Raw genomic sequence first — 20,178 nt, 5'->3', positions numbered from 1 at the left:
CATCCTTTAGCTGTTATAAACTATTTAAAATTTGATTGTGTATAACTTTTTAACTGAGGGGAAATTCTTTAAATAGGCAATATATTGATGCTTTAATATGCCCATAATTTTAATGTGTATGAGATAGCAATACTATGAACTTCTGGGTGTATGATGGACACTTTGTAAATGTTGTTGTCTGGTTCTAGTGACTTTGTTGAGTCAGTTTCTGTATTCTAACTCTGGGAGACAGAAGAAAGTGATACCTGGTGTCATGTAGAAGAGCACATGTCCCTGCTGCTCACATGGGCAGGGTGGGAGTGGGACCTCAGTCCATCCTTAAGAAAACCTGAGAAATACTTTCATCTGTGCTGCTATAGCTTCCAGTGTGGGGTGTAGGGTAATGAGCTAACTGAACAGTTAGTCATTTTGTACTGAGTTTTAAAAACTACTGAATTTATTTTACTCTGCCTCTGGTTTCCTTTTTTCATTTTGAAGTAGTTTTAATGTAATTATTTAGTTTTTAATATTGTACTAAAATTGCACAGTAAATGCTGAAAATATCTTAAGTGCCTTTCCTATACACTTACTTGGAAAGTCAGTTCGTCAGTGATACAAATTTAAATTATTTAGAATATTCCTTGAATGAGGTAGCATATTTATAGAGGAAGTCCTGGTAAAATTAGATTTTTTTCAAGTCCATATTTCTAAATCTCCATAGATCCTTTTGGAAGGACCCGGCACATTGAAATATAGTAATTTTAGCTTGGCCAAAGCAGAAGGTGAAAATTTGGAAGAGTTCTTTGCTTTGGTGGCATCAGAAGAAGGAGGAGGGGATGGTGAGAACATACAGAAAAGGAGTATGAGAAGCAGAGTCAAAGGTATGTTGATAGAAATTGCTGAATAATTAACACCAGTCGCAGGCCACCAAGATTGTCTGTGGAATAAAATGCATCTTTTTTTTGTTTTAAATATTTTTGTTGTTTTGTTTTGTCAGTTGTTTTTTTAAGCTTTCATATTATTAACAACTTTCATGACTAACCTAATTAACTTAAAAGTATGATTTTGAGCACCAGACATTAAGTTTACTACCTAGTCTTGATGTTGGATATAATAGTATAACAAGCTTAGGAAACTTTGGGGGCTGTGGACTATGTCTAGCCATCAGAGTGATTTCCTCTAGTCCCGGAACACTTCCTAACATTGTGCCCATTGATTTCCCTTAAGATCAACAAATACATCTTTCCTCCCCATTCCCTTTGCTCCTGCCTTTCTCAATTTAGCTGTGTCTTTTTTGTTTTCTTTTTCTTTTCACATATTTCTCGCATCTTTAAAAAAAAAAAACCATCTTATCTGATCCTCCCATCCCCATTGGCTTTTGTTTTGTATTGCTTCTTACCTTCTTGACTAAAGTCCTTGAGAAAATCATCTGTACTTCCTCTCCTCCCTCTTCCTTCTGAAGTCTTTCCAGTCTGGTTTCCAACCTCATCTTTCAGTTGAAAACACATTGCCAAAACAAATGGCTGTTTCTGAGTCCTGAACTTTCTGCAGCATTTGGCCCCATCAATCAGTAGCCCTCTTCTCCTGGATGCTCTCCCCTGTGGAGATTTGTAAAATGATGCTTTCTCCTGATTCTTCTGTCTGTCTGATCAATCTTTCTGATTTTCCTTTGCTGGTTCTTCATTCAGGCCATGTCCACCAACCACAAATGTCTCCCCGAGGCTCTGCCTTTTCCATCTCTCCTCTCTCACTTGATGATCCAATTAGGGCCCATCGGTTCAGTTTTCATCCTGTCTGTTCAGATGATTCCCAGATCCATACATCCAGTCCTCGTCTCTCTTGTGAGCTACAGCTCCACATTACCAGCTGTCTTTGGATGTAGCAAACTAGATTTTTCATGGGTATCTCAAACTCGTTATGTCCAAAATAGAATTCATCATGTTTTCCCCCAGTCCTTCTTCTAAACTTCTCTATTATTGTTGAGGTTACAGTTATTGTTGCAGGATTCCGAGGCCCGCAACCTTGTGTCGTTCAGATTATACTTATCAGTGCCAAATCTCATTGTTTCTACTTTAACAAAATCTCTTCCGCACATGCCCTTTTCTACGTTCATAGAGACACCAACCTAGTTCAGGTGCTCATCATGCCAAACCTTTGTCTGCCAAGGACCTGCGGGTGCAAACAGGGAAGTGGTCATTTTTGGATAGAGAAAATAAATCGAAAGAACCTAAATTAGGCACTTGATTAATATGGAATGTGTTAGGTTAAAAATCAGCTCTTAAGATTTTTTAATAAAGTTGTTTTGAAATAAAATTTGCTAAATTGCTGTAAGAGTTTTATTAAAAAACATATTTGAGTAATTATGGAAGTTAAAGCATCCCAGTATTTTCTTTTTTCTATATGATTAGTTTAACTACCATTAAGCTGTTAAAATCCAAAGTGACATTAAAGTGCATAAGCATCATTTTGATATTTGTGTTCACTTATTTTTTTTCATAGGCTTTTTCATAGAAACAATTTGTATAAAAATAAGGTTTTACTATATAACAAACATTTAGGATTTAATATATGTATTTATTCCATGGAACATAAGGAAAGTCTTTGCACAGGTTTCTTAGAACTTTCCTCAGTTCTGGTGTGTTTTGGTTTGATAGGCTTATTTACATTTTTATAGGGTGTAATTATCTGTCAAATTCTCATTTTCCTAAGGCAGACATATGTACCTTAGTAATTGTTTCAGAAAAAAGTGTGGTAGGTTTTAGCCACTTCCATTATATGCTATCTCTCTTATGAAAGAATTAGAATGGCAACAGTGAGGCCAGCAAATGGAGCAGTTATATTTTGGGAGGACAGATTTATTGACTCATTTCAGCTGCAGCAGTAAACCTTTAATGAACATCTGGATAGATAGGAAGTGGAGAAAGAAAACATACATAAATTATTTGCTAAAAATTGTTCATTTTGTAACTTCACATAGCATTAATTTTTTTGGTCTTCCTGGACTAATGACCAAATACCATTTGAGTTTATATAACAATTTATATGATGTCCTTAATGTTCATGTGATTTGGGGTCAACTATGCAACAAGTGTCAGATAGAGTAGAACTTCAGAACCAGGAAGCTGAGAAAATGGTTTTCTGGCGCTCTCTCTGTCTTTGAAGATCAGGCTGGGCCAGGAGGGTCACTAATGATACAGTGTGCTAGAAGTCTACTGGTGCTGTTTGGATTTCCCTCCAAAAAGTAGTTTTATTGCATACTTCCTAGAGAAAATGGATGTATGTATTCTTTTGGGATGTCTGTAGGTATAGTTTTAGATTTTGTGGTCTTGACACTAAGAAAGGATATATCTAAATGTGTGGTACCCCTTAATTACATACAGCTATCCCAAAGTTTGTTTTCTAATTATTTTGAAAAAAATCAAACTTTCCAGTTAGAATAAATGTAACATTAAATGTCTCTAGCTGGACAGTGAAGGCTTCATCATTCGTCTCCTTTATTCACTTTTTATTAGTCTCATTGTCTCCCAAATAAATTGCTTTGGGACTCCCAGGAAAGTTTGTGTTTGATACTCTTGTGTTGCTCTTTGTGCTTGGAACTTAGGCTCTCCCATCTACACTGCCCCGGAAGTTATGAAGGGGATGGACTTCTCCATGGAGAGCGATATGTGGTCTTTGGGTTGTCTACTCTATGAAATGTTTTCAGGTAATTCATTTTTCTTTACATTTGTACTTAAGATTACTAGTATATACTTAATGTTTATTTTAATGTTAATTTTTTTGTTGAGGAACTGCTAAGTTGAAAGACCATTTAATAAAATCTGATATTTGTCCAAATGTCCTACCTTTAAGGTAATAATTGGTTTGACTGACTTTTTATTTGAACTAATTGAATTTGATTAAATTGGTGGGACAGTTTAGTATGTAGAGGTGCATTTAGAGGTTCTCCTTTCTCCTCCCCTTCCTTCTCCTCACTTTCCTTTTCCTCCCCTTCCTGTTCCTTTTCCTCCCCCTCTTCCCTCTCTTTCTGTCCCTCTTTCCCTCTCCTTTTTTCTTCCTTTTTCTCTTCCTCTCTTCCCTCCTCTCTACCTCTTTCCCTCCCCTTTTTTTCAACTGTCTTCCTTCTCCTTTTCCCTCTCATCCTCTCCTCCTCTGCTTGCTTCCTCTTTTCTTTTCTCCTCTAGTATAGTCTAGTTGTATTATTCCATGGTGTATGTGGCTTGCAAATAATGAATTTTTGGCCCATGGAGAAATTTATAATTTTTTTTAGGAAGTACATTTTGAAATACAAATGTCTTAAAATAAACGCTGTTTTCATGATAGAGAGAAAAAATAAGGTTGTTTAAGTTTTAACAACTTTATATAAAATAGCTAATTTTGAAGTTACAGAGGAGTAAATAAGGATGTGGCTGGAGAGACAGGATCATCATCCTTCAATGTTAGAGTTGCCAGGGGCTTTCTTTAGAGGTCATCTGGTCCTGACGCATGAATTTACCCCTGGCATCCCTCGTAACTCATGTCTTCCAAAGGCAGCTTATTCCATCTCTGTATGACTATATCACTTAGGAAGTTATTCCTTATTTTGAGTTGAAATCTGCCTCTTTTTAACGTTCTCTCCTTCTTCTTTGTTTTGTCCTTTGGGGCCAAGCAAAACCAATGTGATTTGTTTTCCTTTTCCCATTGTCGAGGACAGCTTTTAAAGCAACCCCTAATCTTTCCTCTCCTAAACCATATTTTCTCTTCTCCACACTGAACTTCTCTGATTTCTCCCACTGATCCTTGTGTGGATTCCAGTTTTCCCATTAATGGTGGGTGCTTTTTATGGGATGAGCATCAGCTTGTTGATACTCATCTTAAAATGTGGCCCCCAGAAGGTAATGGGGTACTTTAGAAGTAATCTAATCAGGGTAGGCAGGCAGTCATTAAAAAAAAATTTATTAAGCACCCACTGTGCCAAGCTCTGGGGATACAAATCCAAGTTTGAACAAACAAGATGGTTCTTGCCCCCAAGCAGCTTGCAATCTGTTGGGAGAAGTACAGTGAAACTATCATTTATTATATTTTGGACATTAAACTTTTAAAGTAAAAATGTTGGTCTCTATCTCAACATATATTGGTTAGTTCTAATACAAATAATTCTGGTATAAGATTGGTTTGGAAAGTTTGTTGATACCAAAATATTACCTAATTTTATAAATGAATTTGTCATTTTTAGGAAGACCACCCTTCTTCTCAGAAAGTTTTTCTGACTTAGTTGAACAGATTTTATATCAAGATCTTTTGCCACCTACACCAAAAGGTAAATTATCTCATGTCACATGTGCTTACTTACTATTTCTTTGCTTCTTATACCTTCATTCTAATTCTTACTTAGTTTCACAATTTGAAAAATACTTATTTTCACTATAGTTCCTTTTTATTCAGTATATTTGCTGGAATCCTTGGGGACCATTACAAGTCTCTCTAATATTCTAAGGTAGTGAAATAGGGAAAGTTTATTTTAATAGGGTTTGTTTTTTTTTTTAACAGTTGTGGGTTTTTTTTTTGTCACTGGCTGAAAACTGCAGAAAATATTTGATCTTCTTATAACCAAAATGATGTTAAAAATGTAAGTTTTAACACTGATGTATTACTAAGACATTTCTGTGAATCTGTGTTCAATTCCAGTGTAAGCATTTCCAAGCTGAATTAGAATAGTGGCAAATAGGGAAATTTGTCAAGCTCATAGATTGTTCAATATAGATTTATCTGTATGCAGCCTCATTCTTTCTTGAGGTGTTGAAGGTTCTTCCTTGTAATTTAGCCATCATCACCATCAACTGGTGTATGCCGAGGATCTACTTGCTCATGGTGCTATGCAAAGTCAAGATAGAGACATGGAGTTTTTTCTGTAAGGTCTATATGATAGTAAACAGAACACTGTAGGATAATGCATTAAGAAGCCCAAGTCTGACAACTAGAAATGAAGGGGTGATTGTACATGTTAATATACTGCATTGGATGGCTCCCAGGCATCAGCAGACCATTGAGCTCCATGTTCTGTTATTTGAAGGGAAGCTGGCATTGGAGGTCTGCTGGATCTTCTTTGTAGAACACAGCCATTTTTTGTCCTTTCATCACACCTCATTGATATCTCAGCCCAGCTTTGCAACACTTTCTTGAACGATGTAAGGATTGTAGATTGAGAGGATTTCAGGACCTCTCATAAGCAAACCACCATGAATCTTCTCTGCCTGCAGACTGGGAGGGCAGGGTCAAAGGTATCCATGCCTATTGTCCTTGAAGAAGTTTACCAGTCCCTTGGTCATCTCATCCTCTCCTTCTGTGGTATTCTAGGAAACAGTGAGGATGCCCACTTGTTAGCATATTAATCCCTGTCATATCTTTCTTAGATCAGTTTTGTGGAGGAGACTTACTGTTGTTTGTGGCTGGGCTTAAATATGTTTATCGATATAAATTCAAAAAGCTAATTATGGCTTTCTTTATGTAGTTATATTCCATGGCTTAGTTAAAGCTCATGAAATTCAGCATGGCGTATTAAATAGAAGCCAGCCCTAAGGTCCTGAAGACCAGGATCCAGGACCCTCCTCTGACACATGCTGACTTTATGACCCTGGAAAAGTCATTGAGTCTGTCAGTGCTCCAGGCTAATCTCTTAGCAGGTTAGTTTCAGGGCGATTGCTGCTTTGCCTTGGTAGAAGGAGTTTGTTCATGAGTAATTCTATTCACCAGTGGAATCTGAGCCCAGAACCTTCCAACGCCCCTGCCCAGAGTTCCAAACACTGGGCCAATATAGACCAAATTCAGTCTTGGGGAGCTACTTCCTACATCATATCTCTGACTAATTTTGCCCCCAGTTTCCTCCGGGAATGTCCAAATATTGTTTGTGCCTAGTTCTTTTCAAATGTTTCTTTAGCAGAATGCATTTATATAGGACTATTGATATAGAACTAGAAAAAATATAATCCCTTGTAGGATAGACTGTCTCATATTTGTCTTTATGTAACCATCACAGTGTCTCACACATAGTAGGTGTTTAATAAGTGTTCATTGAATTGAGTTATATGTGGGTGAAAATTGAATGGAATTATATGTAGGTAAAAAATAGCATTCAGGGTTACGGTTTTCATTATTCATATTAGCCATAAATAAAGGATGCAGTTATATTCCTCCTTGGCTCCTGTATAGTGCCTTGGACTCTTACTGCCTTTTTCTGGTATGGACCTTCTGGGAAGGGGTTACTGGAGAGGCGTTTCTCTTGACATCAGCTTGGCCCCATGTGCATAACTCACAGCATAGTTAAGGCAAAGTTCGGGGTTTTTTCATCGTAGTCTTCATTGTCTCTTTCTACCCTTCTGCCTGTTGGGCCATATGAATGATCCTCTTCTTTCACAGAGGCTGGGACATCTCCTTATTCTCCTCCCTTATCTCCAGTGCCTCCTTCTCTCCTTCTGAGGCTGAAGCTGAGAACACTAGAAGGCTGGATCATGGAACTTCACCTTCTCCATGGTTAAGACCACCTCCAGTTGTAATGAGTTCCTATTATAGCTCCTGGTGATGGACTTGAGTTTACTCTTATTATTTCACGGAGTCATTAGCTTCTGTTTGGTTAATTTTAATATTGGTGAATATGTTGCTTAGGTAAGGTTTTATATCTCTTGTGCTAAGACCAACATTTTTACTTTAAAAATTTGCTGTCCAAAACAAAATCAGTGATAATTGCGTTGTACTTTTCCAGTTCTTTCTTCCATAAATCCAATTTCTTTTTCATTTTTTTCGTGTAGCATCTTCATTTATAAAAATGTCTTAAAACTCTTCCCAAGAAAACGATTGCTTTAAATATTCCAGGAATTCCAAGTGAACTTGTGCTCCACCTGTATTTTAACTTGAGGCTTTGCCTCTAGATCTTTTAGAGCAGTTTTCTTCTTTGGTGTACTGGGATTCTTTTTGTTTGTTTATTTGTCTATTCATTCTTGAGGCCTGCTTCCTGATTTCGGACGGCATCAGGACTGGGCCCGGGGCTGGGCCTGTTGCTGCATTCATAGGGGCCCTGAAGGCTTTCAGTACTTCCAAAGCAGGCTGATGTTTGCAGGATCCTGACCCCCTGTGAACTTGCCCCTCTGGGGTTTCAGGAGTCAGCGGCAGTCCCTCTCTGCCTACCGGCCCAGGCTTTGCACTTGGACCTCAGTGTCCCCGGACCTCCTTGTCTTCCTTAGCTGAACTGGGCCAGATTTGTTCTTCAGTTCTGGGCCCCATCAAGGAGTTGTGGGGCAGTGCCTGGCTGCTCTTGCCCCTTTGCCCCTGCTGTGCGCCCTGAGAGGCCTCAACAGGGGAAGGGTTGTGGCCACAGTCACAGCTTCCCTGGGGCACTGTGACCCAGGTCTGAGGCAGGGGCCCCCACTAAGGCTGGGATTGATGGTTGGAACACCTGCTTCCCACATGTGCGTCAGTCAAAAGCACTTTCCTACTGAATTGAATCTTTTAGGGAAAAAAAGGCTGAGAGAAAGTGGCAGAGCATAAGCATGGCAGGCTATCAAGTTTTGCTCCAAGAACCTTCTTTTGCAAATGTAAAAATGCTTCTCTCCTTCCGGTGGCTTCGCCTCCTTCTGTTGGTGAAGATTGTGAACTCCTTTCATCACCACCTGTTTGGTGTCATTGTCAGGTTAGGGAACACCTGGCCCTCCCCTCTTCTTCTCCCTTAGAGGCACCCTCATCGCTGCACAGCAGCAGTTTCCTTCATCTTTTACTGATTCTTCTATAGGCCCGGTTTCAAACCCTTTAAACTTCCTTCAAAACCCTGGTGATACGGCTCCTCCCTTGTCTTTGAGCAGATGACCTGATCTCCTATTTTACTGAGCAAATCATATGCCCACGTTGTTACCTTCCTCATCTCCCCTCCACCCCCATCCTCAGTCCCTATATCTGAGGACTTTCTTCACCCAGGTCAAGGGTCTTGAAAATGAGGAGGAAACTGATGAGCTGAAAAGCAGAAGAGGAGGATTCTCAGGATGGCAAAGGACCTCACTAGTTAAAGGGCCTGGGGTCGTTTAGTCTGCAGAGAAGACATGACTGCCTTTAGGTATCTGATGGGCTTCCCTGTGGATAATGGATCAGCTTCTGTTTGACCTCTGAGGACAGCACTAGGAACAGATGGGTGGAGGATGCAGAGAGCAAGGGGGAGACTTGGTGGAAGGCCCATTTTTCTAACAGAAGGATCCAGGAGGAGTGTGGGCTGCTTCAGGAGGTAGGGAGTTCCTCTCTAAATGGGAAACTTCAAGCAAAAGTGGGCTGACCACTGGATGTGTATGTGTGGTGAAGATTCTTTTTTTTCAGGTTGTGGTTGAACTGTTGACCACGATTGGTGGGCTGTAATTCCTCCCAATTCTGAAATTTGGTGATTGTCAGACTTTGTAAGTTTATGACACTGTGATCCTCTCCTGCATCAAGAAATCAGTGTTTCAGTTGTGAATCTATCTGTCTGTCTGTCTATCTGTCTATCTATCCTAATTTCCAGTGGTTCTGCACCTTGGCAAAGTGCACAGATTTATGTGCAGCCAATAAGACCAACAAAGAGATGACTATAAATGTTTTCTTAGTGGAATCATACCGAGTACATTGCAGAACCACTGCTTGTAGTGCAACACAGTTTGAGAAATTCTGCTGTGGTACTGCATTTCATGATGGACCTGTGACCTCCTCAGTGTGGGTTCTCCTGCCAGCAGTGCAGATTGCAGCCCCCTTTGCCTTCTCATCACATGTAGCTATTGTCTGTGTTTTCCCATAAAACCTCCATAGGAGGTGTGTCCAGCATTCTAGAGGCTTCCCTCCAGCTCTCTTGTCTTTCCTTGTGTGCTTATTGAATGCATGGGCTCTCTGTCCCTTCTCCTTTGCCTCTGGCACATTATCAGCCACCTTTGTTCCAAGTCATGGATCTCTGAACCTGTCTCTTATGCCACTTTTCTAATGCAGATATTAATCATTTATAGGTTGCAGCCTGCTCTACCCCACCATGTACCTTCGTTTCACCTTTGGAGTGATCTATAACTTTGACACTTGCAGAATATTGTTTTTAAGAAGATGTACTTTGTTCTGGGGAGAGCTTGGAGTCACTAAAACACTATTCCATTTCCAAGATCAGTCAGTGTATTTTCCTCCTCCTATTCTTCATTTTGATAGGCAGGGAATAAAATAGAGAAATGAAGGCCCACTAAGGATGACTGGTACTGTTAGGGAGGATGTCCATCCATATGCAGTGCAGTATCCAGTTGGAAGAGGGTTCTCATATAGGTGGGGAGGTCACCATGAGATAGTCTTGTTTGCATGTGGCATTGTCGTCATCCTATCAAATCTTGGAAAATTGCAGAACATCCTAAATGAGATTTGTGATCACTCAGAAGTGTTTGGCCTAATTACACACATAGGGAGCATGAAGTAAAGGAAAATTGCCTACTCTCTCGTCTATGATAAACAGCTCAATGGTCAAACCATAAATCTGGTTCTGGGAAGACAATGCATGAACAATTTTTCTAGACACAGATGGTATAGAATTAATGGTTATATATTTTATAAATAAATAAAATTTGGAGAAAATGACTACAGATATTTGAATCTTATCTAATTATACAAGAAAGTAAGTTAAAGAAAGTACAAGAAAGGGTAAAAAGTACTTGGTAGTTAAGAGAGAGCTATGTGTTTGTAAGGCAGATGATTAATGGAGAGATCATTACATTGTTAAGGGAAATATAAATAATTCATTTGGGAGTTTTCTTCCTAGCCCAAGAACTACATTGCTGTAGGGCCTTGAGCAAAGTGTTTTATTACTTTTTTCTTCTTTTAAAAAGGAATGATGTGATTTTAATCGATTGATATACAAATAAATACTGTTTAAGTTTTTCCTGTTAGAAATGTTGACATGTGTGTCATTTAAACTTTGTTTTTATTCATTTTAATTTTTTGACGTCTGAAATTTTACTTTTCCTATAGATGGTAGTCTTCCTGAAGCATCTTCTGAATTTGTTAATTTACTTGAGGGATTACTGCAAAAAGAGCCTCACAAAAGGTAGAGTACTTTGTTACCAGCTCATAATGGTTTTTTTTGGGGGGGGGTGTATTTCACATTATCCCATCTGCCTCGCCCTTCCCTTTGTTTGTAATAGTGATGTACTTGATGCAGAATTTTTCTTCTGTGACTCAATTCTTTTTAAGAGATTTTTTCTTAGCTCTGAGAAGAGAATGAATTTCCTTACTTTTTAGGAGTATTTTTGGCCGTAGTAATTTAAAGTAAATTATTTTGTCTTTACATATCATGTCAGACCCCAGTGGAATAAATAAGTTACAGCTCCTGAACCTGGGTTGTGTATTTCCCTTTCATTCTCAAGGTCAGGCCAGATGAATGTCGAATGTTGAATTGGGTTCAAACCTTCAAAAGGATTGCTATCTTTGTGGGGAAAACACATCTATATGAAAACCTAAATATGTATTGCAATAAAATGTTAACTGGAAAATATCTTAATTCATTTCACTTCAGTGAATGTTATTGTGTCCTATGGGGGTGGACCCAAAGGGGAGTAAGCTGGGTGATTAAGAAAAAAGACATGGTTCCTGTCCTCATGTGCGTATGTCATATGTGTGATACAAAACATGCATAACTATAGTGCTCATTAGTGCAAAAGAGAATGGACATAAATATGTTGTAATGTTAGTGCTCAGGGATAAAAACAGTGCCTGAATTACTCATTCTTCATCTTGTAGTGAGAGCTGTATACCATAAATAATGGCGGAATGTCATTGGTTTGGGAGTCGGAGCTGGGTGCTAGGCCTCATTCTTCCCGTTTTGCTGAGTGACCTAGAACAAAGCCCTGAATATCTTTGAGCCCCTCTTATCTCATGTGGAAAGCAAGTGATTTGAATCACTTATTATTAATTATATCCTAATTATTTTAAAGTTCTGTCCAGCTCCAGAATTATGATGATATGAATCTTTGTAGGTGGGGGATGTCATTGAACCATAATATAAATGAATCCGTTATGGAGCTCTCTAATATATAAGAAAAACTGTAGAAAGAAGAGTTTGGTTGTTGTCGAAGTTCTAGTGTTGACCATCCTGTGCCTACGAGGGAGTGCTATTAAAATGACTGATTCTCATCCTAAAGGGATAATTTAAGTGGATATCAGTTCTATACAATCCAGCTGTTTTATTGTAGTACATAAATAGACAGACTTGCTAACTGAATAATTAGAATGTCATTTTCCTCATCAAAGCATAACTTATCCTGTTGTAAAACTGTGTTTTTTTTATGTATGGAGGTAGCGTCAGTAGTAGGTAGAGTTATGGTCTGAGAATTCATAATCCCATTTTCTTTTGTCAGAGGGATTCTATTAATGAAGCCTAGAGTTATTGTGGACTTTTTTTTATTAATCCAACATTCTTTAAAGAACATTAAAAAGCATAAAATTAATAGAATTTTTCTTAATAAAAGATAGCAGAGGATTAATCTCATCATCAATTTTCTCCAGAAGGCAAACTGCTTTTCTATCAGCTAAAAGTTTTCCCTCTAAATCAGTTCTTAACTTAACATTTTTGTGTTCTGGGCCCTTTTAGCAGGCTGGTGAAGCTTATGGATTCCTTCTCAGAATAATGTTTTTAAATGCATAGAATGAAATACAGAATGATTACTAAGGACACTAATTACAATGAAAACAGTTATTAAAATAATAGTAAAGAAAAGTTCACTGACTCCAGGGAAAGAATTGCAAGTGTCTACCAGCACACGCAACATTCTGCTTTGAAGCCCTACTAATCCCTCCAGAGAGGAGGCAGATGTGCTCCATCATTGTAGTTATTCAGGGTTTATTTGTCTTGCCATATTTTTGCCTGTGTTATTGTCATCATGTGTGTATTCTTTTGGTTCTACTTAGTTCTCTCTGCATCAGTTTGTACATGTTTTCCCAGGCTTCTCTGAATCTTCCTTTGTTGTTTCATCTGTCACCGTGACTTTTCAGTTATTCCCCAACTTTGTTTCTAGTTTTGTGCCACCACGAAATGTGTTGCTGTAAATATTCTGGCATATGTGAAAAGAAATGTTTTCAGAGTCACATTTTATAAATAATGTCAGTGATCGAACTGGATTCAGAAGTAGAGGGGTGACTCTGAGGAAGTGAGACTAGTTCTCTCCTATGTCTCCTAAGATGATGCTCAAGGTGATTCCCAAAAGAGGGGATCTCGAAACATTCTGAGCATTGCCAATGCTGTGGGGTAAATGAATGGCTTTTCATGTGACTGCCTTGAAGGGTGATACATATTTGAACAAATACTTTCTAATATTTCAATCCTGGACACATAATTGCTAATTTAAAAATCATTCACATTAATTTATAATTATTCTCTAATGACTGGAGTTGAGATTGTGAACTGAACTTGGAATAGGTCACTAGTAGCCCATCAGCCCTGATCTGATTTGATCTCTGGGATTGTAGCATATCATAAACTGCCCCTTTCTGTACCAGCTGAGGCTTCTGGGTATTTTGTTTATGGGTGTTTATTGAGCATGTGTAGCATCTTAAAAAGAGATTAGATTGAAAGATTTTTTTAAATTTCAGATTTATATTTAAGGGGACATAATTTATAAATTCTTCCATTGCAGTTCTCCCCTGATGTTTGTGGTGAGGGCTAGTTCTAGGAGTATCCACCAAACTAGAGGGGCCTTCTTGCCCTAGTGATGGCCTCTGTGTCTTTGCTTTGGAGTTTCATTCCTAGAAAGTTGATCATTTGGGACACATTTTTACGGTCCCAGGACTTTGTGAATCCACCCAATAAGACAGAGAGTGTGACGGTCTGCATAAGCATCCACACGAGTAGTCACGGGTCTTTTGAAGAAGTTACAACTGATGATATAATTTATAACTTGTGTTAAGTATTTAGGAAATGTTCTGGGAATGATCAGTGCCATTTGGTACCAATTTGAGTCTTTGTTCTCATTTTCCAGATTGACTTGGGCAGGTGTATTAAAGCATTCGTTTTGGAAGGAAGCTTTCAATAGAAAAGACTGTGCCTCTCCAAACACCCAAGATGCCAGCTTTAGGTAAGTAAGTTCATTGCTTAGGAGGCTTTATAAATTAGAATCTTTGCGTGAAGTGTAGTTGTGAATACAGGAATCACCATTGTGCTCCATATTAAGACATTTTTGTCTAACTCAGTAATGTGAACATGAATTTATATTCCTCTGCTAATAGGGAAGTCTCAGTTATTTATATGTATATATACGCACATATATAATGCATGTGCACATGTATACATGTAGATATCTGTGCATATACATGTGTTCATGCATGTTTATGTGACAGAGATGTATGCGTATAATGTGTGTATGCATATGTATATGCATGCATATATGAATGCATGTATGTTTGTAGGCATAGATGTACCTAAATCTTTATTATGTGTTTGTGTGCACATATGTATGCATGTGTAATGTATGTGATGTATGTTTGCGTGTGTATGTGCACATACAGATGTAGATATGTCTACATCTACATATCTGTCTCTGTCTACACATATATACATACACATTTGTAGCAGGTTTAGCTATGATATTTTTAATACTTTTGTTTTCTCATACATCAGAATAGTCTGCCCTCAGTGAGGACTTCTGGAGTATCCCCTGTGTCCATCAATGTGCTGACGATTGTAGGGATGCAAAAGAAACACAAGATGTGGTCACTTGCAGTCTGTCTGAGACACTCTGATGTTGCAAAAAGAGCCCTGAACTAGGGATCAGGAGAGCTGTCTGTCGTTACCTTGATTTCTAAATCCCAGCCTCTGTTTGTCACTGTTTCCTCATTTATAAAATAAGGGAAGTGATCCCTGTCTTACTTTTCTCCCTTTAGAGGTTGGTGAGCAGGATCAAAGGAGATGATGTATGTGAAAACATTTTGGACGCTCAGAAGTATTTTATAAAGAGAAAATATTATTGCTGGGTTTACACAACTGTTCCTAATTTTGGGAGACAGGAGTCTAGCAGTAAATTTGTAAGACAGAAATCACCTGCTAATATGATGCTTAAGAGTCTGCAGACATATTGGAAATGGCTCATCTGATCACCTCTGCAGGGTTTCCGTGTTTAGTTTGCTGTTTATTAATGTTGTGCGTGCCGTACTACTAGGTCTGATCACTTAGCTGTCAGTCCCTGAAATTAAAATGAGCTGTACCTTATGTACATTTTATTTCCCCTTTCTTATTGTATTTCTGGTAGGATTATCATTTGTTCAAGTTCAAAAGAAATGGGGAATAATGCCCCAGGGTAAAAAAGGTCATGTTGCAGAACTGGCCTCTCTTCTTTTCCCCTTCCCTCTTTTCAACTTCTCTCCTCCATGGATCTGAAACTGGAAAAATCCTTAGAAGCCGACCTCCTTCAGCCACTCAAGGTTCAGTGAGGCTTCCTGGGCAGTGGGTTAGTTAAGTGGCATAAAGCAGGGTTTGAACCCTCTGACTCCAGAGCCTGTGAGTGTTCTTTGCACTATACTGCACTGTTACCTCCTGCTTCTAGAAGCATTCAGAGTTCTTTCCTGATCAGCCATTTCATTATGCATAAAGTAAAGATTAAGATTTTTCCTTCAGAGTAAATTACAAAAAGGGAAGTTTGATGGAATTGGTTGGATTCTCCATGGGATTAACGGATGCACACTACATCAGCAATACAGTTAAAAAAGACCCAAGTTGCACATCCAGCAGATGCCTTGCAGTCCTCCTTAGGATATGTGAAGAAATGCTTTACAGGATTCTAAAGGTGGCATTCACTTACTGTATATTCTTCATTCTAATTTATGCTAGGTTGGCTTTGGATTCAGTAGTGACCAAGGCATGGCCAGAAGCCAGCCTTTCTGTCATTGCCATTGAGAGAAAACAATCGCCCTGAGAAATCAACTTGAAAGTGAGAGTTTGAGGAATTTGAAGCAGACTGTGTTCTGTGCCCATACTGTTTGTGCTTGGCTCTGTGCCCATTCTGAATCATTCTGAGTGACATCCACATGCCAGAGGATAATGTTTAAAGATATTCCATGTCTCATTAAAAACAGAGAGAAAATGCTTTATTTGCACCTGGCTGTGCTCGCATATATTTGGTAGCATTTTTCAAGACTGGGCTTCTGTAAGGAGGTTGGACATTGATGGTGACTGTGCCAAGAGAGGGAGAAGTAAGCATCAGAAAGAGAGATGATTATTTGGTGAGGGCTTTAAAATCCCAGAGCTGTGAAAAGGCAGAAGGTGAGCTGGACTTGGAGACTTGGAGACAGAAATCAGGGTCTGATTGTTGGCTTTAATACCTAGTCATGGGTTGACGTTGAGCAACTTCTACTTACAATGATTCTGCCTCATCCCACAGAGCCTGTGTTCTGCTCCTGGGCCCCCGAGGTGGGCTTCTGCCTTGTCTTGCCCTGACCCATTTCCAAGCTGAGCTGCCACTCTCCATCTCCACTCTGTAGTCTAGCTATCCCTCAATGTATTGTGTTGGTGTTCTCCCATTAGAATGGGAACTCTCTGAGGGCAGGGATTTGACTTGTTTGCATGTTTTGCTTTGTTTAAAAAATTTTTTTTTATCCCCAGTGCTTGGTTAAGTACCTGGCACATAGTAAAACCTTAATAAATACTCATTCATTCAATCCTTCCTTTTGTGCCTATTTATGCTTCTTATGTTAGACTACAGAGGTAGGGAACCTGCAGCCTTGAGGCCACATGTGGTCTGCTAGGTCCTTCAGTGTGACCCACACATTTGGCCTCGAGGCCGCAGGTTCCCCACCCCTGTGTGAGAGTATAGCATGAGACAATATATGTAAAATACTTGGTAACTGCCCTGCTATCCTCACAGGGTATTTGTGAGGGAAAGTTCATGTTCAACTGAAAAGAGCTTTGTGCATTTGAGCATTGTTACTGTTAGCAATAACTTAACTGCCATTGGAATTTAGAACAGAAAGGAGAAAACAATTCTGCATGTTAATTTCACCATCAGATGCTTCAGAGAGTATCTTGTCCATTAGCATCAGTGGGGACAAAACCAAATTGTTGGTCCAATAAACTTAGATATTTAATTTAATGTCTGTATTTGTTCAAAATAGCTTATAGCTTAAAATAGCTGAGGTTTATAGGCATTTTAAAAGCTTACAAGATGTTTCATGTACATTATAATGGTTTTATGAAGGACCATGAGTGCCTCACCTAGGTTGCCTGGTTCAAGATACATATTGAGTTTAGTAGAATTCTGATTAACAATACAGGTTAACCTTACAGTCAATAGAGAAATCTAAACAGTAAGTATATAGGAGTACTTAGCATGAGATTTAGATTCTTAATATCTTAAAATTATTATATTAGCTTACAAGTTTTCTCTGAGTATTTTTATTTTTAAATAAATGGAGAGAAGGAAAGAAGGTGTTATAGTCTGGATTTTTATTTCCCATTTTAAAAGAAAGAAATTAACTGATGGCAAAGTTAATTGGAATCTGGAGCTATTAAAAATCCCTTCTTTCCTTCAGGAATGCTTTGGTTTCCCTTAGACTGTGGGGAGACTGAGCAGGTACCAGGAGGAGAGTCTCTCCTCATGGCACAGTGTGGGGTTCCTGGGCCATAGGCTTGAGAGAGGAGATACTTTCATAAGCAGGGAACCTCATGGTCTACAGAGGGATGACTGGAGGCTGTGGCAGGAAGTTGGGTGAGGGAACCAATAGACCCTGGCACAGAGTGACACGGGGGCTTCAGTTGAACTGGGGAAGAATCTAACCCTGAAGGAACAACAGGAGGACAGCCCGAGTGCCGCATTGGTATTGACAGAATATTAAAAGAATAGGAGTAAAAAGCCTCTAGTGCATTGGATAGATCCTTTATGGGAAATTGACAGAAATACCTGGCGATGGACCCCACTTGATGAACCTGTATTGGGAGAGGGAGCATGCACAATGATGAGATTCCACATGTTTAGAAATGTGGTATAGATGTTCACACCTACACCCCCCCCACACATGTACACGTGCCCACCCATGCCCGCACCCACATGCACACCCCCCTCCACGCACATACCCCTATGCACACACCCATACTCACACATATGCACACACATACACACGCATACACACAGACATGCACACAAATGCTCTGCTTAGAGAGGAGGCTTTTGCATTTGCGGTTTGGTTTCCTGATACCAGAGCCTGACGTTTAGAGTTCTTATTGCCGCTTTGTCTTCTTCGTCAAATTCTTACTGAGGTCTCTTATATGCAAGGTACTGTGGGGGATACAGATAAATAACTCAGGAGGGGACCAGTGATGGTGCCAGAAGGAATGCAGAGAGTGAAATAGATACTTAGGGGATAAAGGGTTTGTTTTTATCAGAGGAGGTCATGGGAAGGGAACATCTGGCTAAGAAAGTAGCATCTCAGACTGGGATTGAGATTTCTGGACCACAAGTTAATATATAGGAGTGGGCCCTTTTTAGGGATAGAATGTATCCTATGAAGTTCAAGAAAATGTTTGTCTGGATAGGCAGGAGGGCCTAATGATTCCACAGCAGCTATCAGGATGATGAAGATCTTGGTTTGAGTCCTTGTGATGGCAACCTGTGATGGTTTTACTAAAGTGCCTCTGATTGAATAATTAATCATATTATTCCCCACCCATTGATGGGCCTGCCCATTGAGGGAAGCTTGATTAGGGGAGTTGTTTTGTTGGAGGGTCCCTAGCACCTTTTGTTTTTTCTATTGAGGCATTGGGTCAGAGGGTTATGCCCTCTGACTCTGAAAAGTGTATAAATACTCTGAGGGTGAGGTTTTACTTTGGGACTTACTGACTGGAACTATTTCTTTGGCCAGAGAGACTCTCAAAAAACCAAAACAGAACCCTGTGTATGTATGTAATGGTCAGACAGTTTTGGAAGCTCTGTCTTTTGGTTTCTCTATCTTTTCTTTGAAGTTCAGAATGCTGGTTTTTTCCTTTGAACTAACTGAATGATACATGTGTTTGATTAAAGTGATTGTTAATCCCTCAAAAGTTGACTTTCCTTTTATGAATGTAGATTGAAGAAGCTGTGATAGCAGACCCTCCTGTGTATGTTGGGGTGCTTACTGATACAGTCCCATCTCTGACCCATTCTGGCTGTGTGACTCTGGGCAAACCTTTTGACTTCTCAATGTCCCGGATAACTCTTTGAGTCTACAAGGGGCCAGACAGTCATCTCATCTTCATTGGTAGAGAGGGTTTCCTCAAAGATCTGCCATTTGTTTTATCTATCCGGGTCATAGTTCTAGTGAGTGAGTAAGGTGAGATTTCTAAGTCTCTCCTGACTCCAAATCCAGTGATGTCTATGCTCCACCACTGTGAACAAAGATGTAGGATCACAGGGTGTGTTTGGGGAACAGTGGCCAGATTTGGCTAGAAGGTAGTAGATTGGAACAAAACATGAAGGATCTTGAAGATAGGCTGAGGAGTTTGTACTTGATTTGTTGGACAGTGGGAGCCACTGATGGTTTGGGAGTAATAGCACTTTATGTTATGCTTCAGGAAAATTAATCTGGCAATGTTCTGTGGAATGTGTTGGCAGAAGGGGAACACAGAGGCAGGGAGATTGGTGACGGCAGATACTATAGTAGATTTGGCAAGAGAAGGCCTAACGTGGTGAACGTGAGAATGGAAAGGAAGGGCTAGATAGTCTTCTAGAAATGAGATTCTACTTTAAAACCTTCTATCAAAAAAAAAAAATCACATTGCATAATCCAAAGGCACGAGTGAACTTTTTTTGGGAGGAGGAGTGGTAGTGGTAGACAGTTTACACTTTTGGGGATTGGTTAGCAATATCATTACTTCCTTTTATTAGCATGACCATTTAGAGAATTGGCTGCTTTTGGTTTGACTTATTCCTACTGTCACAAACTCATTCATCATTTCCCAGTGTAGCCCTCCTGCTGTACTAATGCATCCTCTTAATGCCATCTAAATGTGGCCTCATGATCCATGTCTCCTTGCTGTCGCTTCTGTTTGAAACCCTCTCCCATCTCCTTTGTTGCTAAAGTCATTACTTGATTTAAAAAGTTTAAAAACTCTGCTCCCTGAGATCTTCTCTCAGAACAGCCTGCCCTAGACTCATTTTGTGTGTCCCTGAGGAGGGACATTTACGTTATTATATACCATCATGCACATGCTTATGTTTTCTAATTTTTTCAGTA

General features: G+C 39.3%; 1 protein-coding gene across 14 annotated transcripts in view; it reads left to right on the top strand.

Moving 5' to 3' along the window:
- The window catches only part of ULK4 (unc-51 like kinase 4), a 674,194-nt gene that overhangs the window by 20,552 nt on the left and 633,464 nt on the right, over nucleotides 1-20,178 (top strand). For all 14 annotated transcript variants that reach the window (XM_072651430.1, XM_072651427.1, XM_072651429.1 and 11 more), the window contains exons 5-9: nucleotides 701-860; nucleotides 3,581-3,682; nucleotides 5,192-5,275; nucleotides 10,960-11,035; nucleotides 13,962-14,057. In XM_072651430.1, coding sequence (XP_072507531.1) covers nucleotides 701-860; nucleotides 3,581-3,682; nucleotides 5,192-5,275; nucleotides 10,960-11,035; nucleotides 13,962-14,057 — 518 coding nt within the window. The remainder of the gene's footprint in view (nucleotides 1-700; nucleotides 861-3,580; nucleotides 3,683-5,191; nucleotides 5,276-10,959; nucleotides 11,036-13,961; nucleotides 14,058-20,178) is intronic.

Source organism: Notamacropus eugenii, chromosome 3, assembly GCF_028372415.1.
Source record: "Notamacropus eugenii isolate mMacEug1 chromosome 3, mMacEug1.pri_v2, whole genome shotgun sequence".
In the NCBI taxonomy this organism is placed as follows: Eukaryota; Metazoa; Chordata; class Mammalia; order Diprotodontia; family Macropodidae; genus Notamacropus; species Notamacropus eugenii.
The sequence above is the reverse complement of the archived record's forward strand: the minus strand, read 5'-3'. Positions and strand labels throughout refer to the sequence as shown.